The sequence below is a fragment of the Urocampus carinirostris genome, chromosome 2, assembly GCF_059441175.1.
Source record: "Urocampus carinirostris isolate Australia breed hairy pipefish chromosome 2, RoL_Ucar_1.0, whole genome shotgun sequence".
Taxonomy (NCBI): Eukaryota; Metazoa; Chordata; class Actinopteri; order Syngnathiformes; family Syngnathidae; genus Urocampus; species Urocampus carinirostris.
In genome coordinates, this window is record NC_142350.1 from 38,843,872 (window position 1) to 38,852,358 (window position 8,487).

The window sequence follows — 8,487 nt, forward strand, 5'->3', positions numbered from 1 at the left end:
TCATGAAGGAGTCTCTTTTTGAATTTGAAGCAAAAAGAAGTTTGAGTGCGTGTTACCCGTCGGACACCGGAAAACTTAACGGCACAGTGTGCAGTATTTAGTGCCTCCTAATAGTAAAATAACCCCCATCGTTAATTAAAAAAATGTTGATTTAAATGATAGGCATTAAATACATAAACTCACATGCAAACATGCAATTTTTAAAAATAATCTTGTTTTACATAATATAATTCGCCAACCATGTTGCTGCTACGGTTACCCCAAAAAAACAACAAATTGGCAAAAGGCGTGGGGCGGGGGCGGGGGGATTTGCCTTTTAGTCATTTGGAGTCTCTGTAGTTTGTATTCCTTCTTTTTGGAACTCATTTTCAGTTGCACGGCACAATACAGCAACATCGAGTGGTCATATACTGTACTACACATTGGGCCTTTAAATTGACCCCGGCGTGTTCTTTCATGTACTTTAACAGCTTGAATACTTGTAATACTTGCATTGTCACACCAATGGTTGCATGATTGACACCTTTAGATTGTTCCCTTGAGCAAAAATGGTTTACATTGCATTATTATTTATACAGTTGTCATATCAGACTCTAAAAGAGAGTAAGATTTTCCCAGCTTTACGAAGAGAATCAATACATTTAAATAATCGAATATCCTTAGTGTGTCGCCTTTTTTTGGGTAAGGAATTTGAAATTTGTCCACCCATATTATATTCAAGTCCACTTATAAAGTTACACCCTTAATCCCGGACCCATTACTTATATTCATTTCTGTTGTATCGAAGATTGTAGAGGGGTGATGTGAGTAACTGCAGCTTCTGTATGGCACCTGAGCTAAGTAAATGGGATAATCAGGCTTTAAAGATCTGAGTGGCTGTTAGTGACGCAGAGCTTTACGCGGCCAAATACAGCTGCCTGGCTCCGACTGAGCTGGTTCACGACCCTTAGATAGATAGCCAGGCAGAGAGCTCGATAAATAAATCCTTAACGGACAGATAAATATCTAGACAGATAGAAATCATACCTGTCAACCTCACCCAACTGCTTCCCTTATCAAAGATTGCAAATTCCCTCGTTTACCACGAAAATTAAACCTTACAAGCAAACGTGACACCTATTTACTTATGGCAAAACAAGACTGTAAAATAACAACTACACAATCTATGCAGACAGCATACCTGTCAACCTGTACGTTTTTGCCGTACAAAGTATGTTTATCATGCATTTTAGGACGTGTACTACATACAAGAATATCTGTATGGAAAAACGCAAATTTGTCAATTATGGGAACCGTCCGGTATACACCGACTATCACGAATCGGCAAACCAGTTCAAACCAGTTCGTCGCGGTAGCCTCTATCTCTGTATCGTTTTTTTCATTGCAAGCGAAGCGAGCGGTTTGATGCTACTATGCGCATGCGTCTGCCGCCTCGGATTTCATGTGGTAGGTATGTAGTGAAAGGAAGTCCGTCTCTTTTTAGATAACCGGCTTCTTCGGCTCAAAAAGAGCCAGCTCTCAAACGGCACCTTCCTAGCTCGATAGCCAGCTTTGTTTTTAGCTTTCTGTCCGAGAATTACTCTTTTAGTTAGCTACCTAGCTCCCTTTTTGTTGTTTACCTGTTTTACCGTTCTAGTTAACTATCAAGCTGCCTTTTTAGCTATTCAGCAGGCTATATAGCTAGGTTTTTATTTTTTTGCATGCTATTTAGCTAATATTTTACATTTTTGTTAGTTATCATGCTCAATTTTGGGCACCTTTCTAGCCCGAAAGCTAGCTTTGTTTTTAGCTTTCTGTCTGAGAATTTAGAAGGCGTTTTACTCTTTTAGTTAGCTATCTAGCTCCCTTTCTATTGTTTACCTGTTTTACCTTTCTAGTTAACTATCAAGCTACCTTTTTAGCTATTTAGCTAGGTTTTTAATTTTTTGCATGCTATTTAGCTAATATTTAACATTTTTGCTGGTTATCATATTCAATTTTGGGCACCTTTCTAGCCCAACAGCGAGCTTTGTTTTTAGCTTTCTGTACAAGAATTTAAAAGGCGTTTTACTCTTTTAGTTTGCTATCTAGCTCCCTTTTTTACCTGTTTACCTATTAAGCTACCTTTGTTAGCTTTTTAGCAAGCCATTTAGCTAAGTTGCTACTTTGGAAATGCATATCAAACAGGCGCTAATTAGTAACAAAAATTAGCTTGACGCAGCATGGCGGGTGAATGGTTAGTGCGTCTGCGTCACAGATATGAGGTCATGTCCAGCAGCTCCCGTGTTATTTTCGATTGTTCTCGATTGTTCTCAGCTCAGGGATGCTGCTGGAAATGTGAATTTCCCTTCGGGGATGAACAAAGTATCTATCTATCTATCTATCTATCTATCTATGTCATCTAATCCAGCTACCAGCCTTCCTGTGCGGAGTTTGCACGCTATCCTACATTCCAAAAACATGCATGTCAGGTTAATTGGCCGGTCCAAATCGTTCCTAAGTGTAAATAAGTGAGTGAGTTTTCTGTCCCTGTGTGTCCTTTGACTAGCTGGCAACCAGTTCAGGGTGTCCCATGCCCACTGCCCAAAGACAACTGGGTTGGGCTCCAGCACCCCCGCGACCCTACTGAGAATAAGCGGTGCAGATAATGGATGAATGGAAGTAGCTTGACACTTGAAAAGGGTTGGAGATCCTTGCTCTGGACAGATAGAGAATATATACACAGTCACACGGTCAGACACATTTGAATTGTGCCTAGATACACACGTTTGCCTAAGAAGGCGATATGGCAACATTTGTAAGTCCGATGTTTGCTCAACCCACCGTTTGATTTCAATATCTTCCACAACCAAAGTTTGGTATTCGAAATTACACCGACGGAAACTCCGAAGTCACTTCAGGGAGATGAGTTGGGCAACTATTTGCTAATCAGGGCGGAGCTATTTGGCTCCTCCTCAAAAATGCAGCGTATGGAATGGGCAGGCAACGGTTAAATTCCCCATCAGACTCTAAGGTTGCACCTCGTAAGCGCACGTGTAGCTTTTGAAGATATACATTCATTGGAAGCGGGAGAGGAAATTCTCAAAGACGCCCCAAAGATTCTTCTCGAGAGGGGGTTGGTTGATCTTCGGAGGAGGGACGCATTTGCGTCAGCGAAACGCAGAGACTCTTCTTCATGCAAATTCATCATATCATAGGCGTGCCTTTGAGAAATGGAGCCGGAAAAGCAACCACCTCCTGGATCACGCTGCACCTTCAAAGTCTGCGATGCGCACAAATCGGACCCATTCGCAGCAGTGCGCTCGTGAGCGCAAAGTGGCAAAGTCTTTTTCCTTTCGGATCTGCAGAACCACTTGTTGCGTAAAGTTACTCTTTCTCGACATTAGGTTCAACTTTTTGGGTTGTCATGCTTACATCCGTTTTACATGCCGTTGAAGTTTCTCACGGAAACAGAACCCGTGCGTAAAAAAACGCATTCGCTCTCAGTTTCTTGCTTTTTTTTTCTCGATTACACAAATAATACACGGAGATGTCGGAGAGCGACAGCGGCCGTTCCAGTGAAGTGGAATGCGGGAGTGTGAGCGTGCTATCCTGGGAGCAAGTGCAGCGTCTGGACGCTATTTTAACCGAGACCATCCCGATCCACGGACGGGGCAACTTCCCCACTTTAGAGATGCAACCGAGACACATCGTCAAAGTTGTCCGGAGCAGGATGGAGGAGAACCAAATCCACGTCCGGGACGTTCGGTTGAACGGTTCTGCAGCCAGTCACATTCTGCACGAAGACAGCGGGTTGGGTTTCAAGGACCTCGATCTTATATTTTGTGCAGATATGAAAGGAGAACGGGACTTTCAGATCGTCAAGGACATTGTTCTGGACTGTCTCCTGGACTTTTTACCCGACTGCGTCAATAAAGAGAGGATTACGCCTCTAACGTTAAAGGTAGGCGGCATTTAAGTGCATTTGTGTCACTTTGGGTTAACGGTCATTGTGCTCACACCTAATGTGCAATTAGATTAGTTTGGTGATAGTAAAGGATGGTTAAGAAGATTGCGGTAAACCTATTTGGAAGGTAACCTGAGCTCAGCCAGATGCCAGCTGCGGTGGATCTTATATCCCAGCACAATGTTTGGGTTTCATGAGCAGTTTGAGGAGAGGAGCTCTCATGAAAAAAAAAATCATGTATCCATACCTGTCAATTCATACGTTTTGGCCGAAATGTTTTTTTTGTTTTTTTTTTAACATGTTTGATCATGTTAAATTGTGCACTTATGCATGCCAACCTTCTGACATTAAAAGTTAGGGGTATGTTGTTTGAGACCTCTTTAAATAGTTGTAATCAAAATATTTTTAAGTATCTGTTAATATGCCCAACTGAGTTCAAATAGCCCTTATCTTTTAGTTTCCACCGTGCCTATCTGCTTTTATCTTTACATTAAGCAAGGCTGTTCAGGCCGTGGAAGCGTTAGGTAGAAGGAGAGGAGAGAAGGGAAGGGGCAGGGGGTCATTTGGAGAGTGACACCTCACCAGAGTTTTTTGTTTGTGTAGCATGAAAATGGTGAAAGTAAGAAAATACCTGTTTCAATTACAGTCAAAATACCAACCCAAACCCCCAAAAAAGTGGGTTTAGGAATTGCACGCACTTGCATATGCAACATAAGTACTTTGACAGATGCTGCAATGATGACACCAGTCAGAAGATGGCGTCAGTGACATAAAAAGTTTCAAATTCCATACTTTTAAGAAAAAAAAGAATTTTATCACGCAAATTTTATGCGCGAAAAACAACCCATCTCCAGAATATTAAAAAAAAAAAACGTGTGTCTGTTTAAAAGTGGAAGTGAGAAACCATAATGGAAATATAATGTGATTGTTCCAGTGTTTTACACACTTGGTCTCACTTCATAATAAAGCGGCCGTAGACTAAAATAAGAAAATACTTTTTTGGTTGTTTAAATATTAAAATGTTGCACTACCAATAGACTTTCAAGGTGCAAAAAGCGGTAGTCTAATGCCTAAGGTGGTAGAGTTGGTAACTTTGAACAGGGGAAAAAAACAACAACTCTTTTTTTAGTTTGACCGATTTCACCTTGCCCATTTTGGTTCTTATCCGGATCGTCTTGGCCACTGATAGCAGACGGCAACGTCATCATAGATTGCTAATATCGTTGCTAATATCGTATTTTGCTAATGTCTGTCTATTACTATACTGTGAGTTGATAGGTGCCGTGTGTGTTAGTAAGGTTTATTATCGCTTAGTATGGGGAATTGCAATCAGTAAAGAGGGGAGTATTTGTTGACAGGTAGGTGTATCTAACCTGGGGGTTGGCAACCAAAATGTTGAAAGAGCCATATTGGACCCAAGAAACGCATGTTTGGTGTCACAAAAAATTAAAAGCTTCATATAGGTAAGACAACTCATGCTGTGTATATATATATATATATATATATATATATATATATATGAGATGTAATTTATTAGAGAATGTTTGTGTCATTTTGTCCTCCTACTGAAACCCCATGATTTCGTTATCAAACATTTTTGAAAAACCGCCAGGAAGCCACTATGGAGTGCTCTGGAGCATCATGCTGACCCTCGACCTAACTTATAATTACAGTGCTCTTATGCAGTTATTTTGTGTTTTGTCGCCTCTCACAGGAAGCCTACGTGCAGAAAATGGTGAAGGTGTGCAACGACTCAGACCGCTGGAGCCTCATCTCCCTCTCCAACAACCGGGGCAAGAACGTAGAACTGAAGTTCGTGGACTCTCTGAGGCGTCAGTTTGAGTTCAGTGTGGACTCTTTCCAAATCAAGCTGGACTCTCTGTTGCTTTTCTACGAGTGTTCCAAGAACCCCATGGCGGCCACCTTCCACCCAACCGTGGTGGGCGAGAGCGTCTACGGCAACTTCGACGAGGCCCTGGACCACCTACGCCACAAGATTATCTGCACCCGTAACCCGGAGGAGATTCGGGGCGGCGGGCTTCTCAAGTACTGCCACCTACTGGTGAGGGGTTTCCGGGCGGCGTCCGAGACGGAGATGAAGTCGTTGCAGCGTTACATGTGCTCGCGCTTCTTCATCGACTTCCCTGATATCGGCGAACAGCGACGCAAGCTGGAGTCCTACCTGCAGAACCACTTTGTGGGCCTGGAAGAGCGCAAGTATGACTATCTGACCACACTCCACGGCGTGGTGAACGAAAGCACAGTGTGCCTCATGGGGCACGAACGGCGGCAGACTTTAGGGCTCATTGCCATGCTGGCGGTTCGCGTCTTGGCTGAGCAGAACGTCATTCCGAACGTGGCGAACGTCACCTGTTTCTACCAGCCGGCGCCTTACGTGGCAGACGGTAACTTCAGTAACTATTACGTAGCGCAGGTGCAACCCCTCTTTGCATACCAGCAGGGTGCCTACTCCACCTGGCTACCCTGTAACTGAGCCAGGCCCCCTCAGATCAGGTTGATTTGCCTCATCAGAAGCGCACTTGCCACCACAAACTTGACAGCTGACAGCAAAAGGAGTCTTCTTTTGATTTTTTTTGTTAATGTTTTGCATCAAAGCTTGTGTTTTTTTGTTCATACATTGAGTATGACTGATAGATATCAAAACAATCGCCTTTCAGTCAATGTGAATATCTTATATTTCTTGAAATACTAGCCCTGGTGTTTGGAGAATATACTATTATAAGTGAGATTTCTGCAAATATACTCAACAAACCTGAGTTGACAGCAGTGAGTGTTTTCTCAAATTAACTCTTTCACTGCCATCTGGAAATCACAAATTATTTAAACTGGGCTGGCAGGGAGTTTTTTCCTTTCATTTTTTCAAAAATACTTCCAATACTGCCCCACTATTTAAGAAATTGTGATTTATTAAATATAATGTTTGTACATAATAGGTTTTAAGGGACAGTGTCTGTTATTTGCCCTCTACATGTTGCTCTCTTGTGTGAGTGCAACTGAAAATGAGTGCTAAAAAGCACAAGAATACTAACTACGGGGACTCAAAGTTACCCCAAAAAAAGCACCATTTTTCACTATATTTTTTCCCAGATTTTTGTGACGTTTTTCGGATACCTGTAGCAGCAAGATGGTGGACAACTCAGCTCCCTCTAGGTGAGGCTCATGTCATGTCAAATAAATGCACATTTTTCAGCCAACGAGTACTTAAAAAGAATCATCTTAGTAGGCGGTAAATAACGCACACTGTCCCTTAAAGATTTAGTAATTGCTTAAAATAAGGACAAAAGTCATTGATGGCGTTTAAGCTAACAAGAAGTACAGGAAGAAAAACCTTCAGATAAGAAAGTCCACTCTGTTCTAAAGGTCCCCCCTTGAGCCATTTCTTTCTGTTGAATCTCCTAGGAGCTATGATCTTAAATCCAGCCAAAAGCTTAAAGGGTGTGGTTATCAAAGAATAAATGCACAATTGGCTGGTAGTGAAAATGGTGTAAACAGTTTGTAATAATCCAAAAACAAAGAACAGTATGCAATAATAGTCAAAATAACAAACTGGCATCCTATGCAATCTCCTTTGCAGGTGTCCAATATTAAAAACAGAATAAACTTGTAAATAGATAATGAGTTAGAAGCAAACTGTACCCTTGAATTAATATGCCCAGGAGCAGCTTTTTCCCAGTTCTGGTCTACTAAAAATAATATCATAGGTGCCCAGAGCCTCAGTTAATCACAAATCCCAACTCAGCTTTAGAAAACGGTTCAATACCCAAGCACTGATTAATCAGATTTTCAGTTGACAGCAAATGACGAAATAACATGTGCTAAGTGCCTAATAGCCTTCAATGGGCTAGAAAAAGACCCTTTTTATGTGTGAGTTTACCTTTTCAGTACAGCACAAAAGTAGCGGTAAAGTTTGCCGATGTGTGTGCGCTTAGCAAGGAAGTAGCAGTTGTGTTACGATCATTTTCATTTATCTTCAATACAACTTGAATACCAGTACTGTCACTAATGAGAACACTTGATATAAGTATCATCAGAAAACCTCCTTAACTTGAGGATATCTGTTAGTGATTTAATAAGAGGTCAATAGCCACTTCAAAAGCATATGCTAACTTGCGCATAAAGCCATCCTATATCTTCTGTTTTTTTGAATGATTTCATTCCAGGTTCTCTAAAACAGGGGTCTCAAACTTGAGTTACCTGGGGGCCGTTGCAAACAACGTTTTTCCACAAGAAAAGCTCTGATAAAAACCAATGTTCTCAAATACATTTGTTTTTGAAACACAAAATAAAAAATAAATAAAAATATTATAATTTAATAATATTAATCAGAAATGAATAAAATGATAAAACAAGAGATACAAATGACTGAAGAAACCAGATATAATTTCTGACTTTGTATTCAGTTTAATGGCTTGTACTAACAGTTCTGTAACTTTTAATTTTCTAAACATGAACGGTTCAGTGAACATGAACTGCTCTGAACTTCTCTTAGCCTTTCAAACCTACTTGCTGCTAGAAAAACGACCTCAAAACGATCGAAAAAG

At 41.1% G+C, this 8,487-nt stretch overlaps 1 protein-coding gene across 1 annotated transcript; it reads left to right on the forward strand.

Moving 5' to 3' along the window:
* Positions 1–2,980: 2,980 nt before the first annotated feature.
* tent5aa (terminal nucleotidyltransferase 5Aa) lies at positions 2,981–8,226 on the forward strand. The gene is made up of 2 exons (XM_088327941.1): positions 2,981–3,922; positions 5,640–8,226. The coding sequence occupies exons 1-2, from the start codon at positions 3,509–3,511 to the stop codon at positions 6,417–6,419; spliced, it is 1,194 nt and encodes a 397-aa protein (XP_088184067.1). The 5' UTR covers positions 2,981–3,508; the 3' UTR covers positions 6,420–8,226.
* The last annotated feature ends 261 nt before the right edge of the window (positions 8,227–8,487 follow it).

What these genes read in the sequence shown, in the direction of transcription:
- tent5aa (XM_088327941.1), top strand. Translation starts at nt 3,509, where the DNA reads ATGTCGGAGAGCGACAGCGGCCGTTCCAGTGAAGTGGAATGCGGGAGT. An exon ending in TTACGCCTCTAACGTTAAAG is followed by an intron (nt 3,923 to 5,639) that starts GTAGGCGGCATT and finishes CGCCTCTCACAG; the next exon opens with GAAGCCTACGTGCAGAAAAT.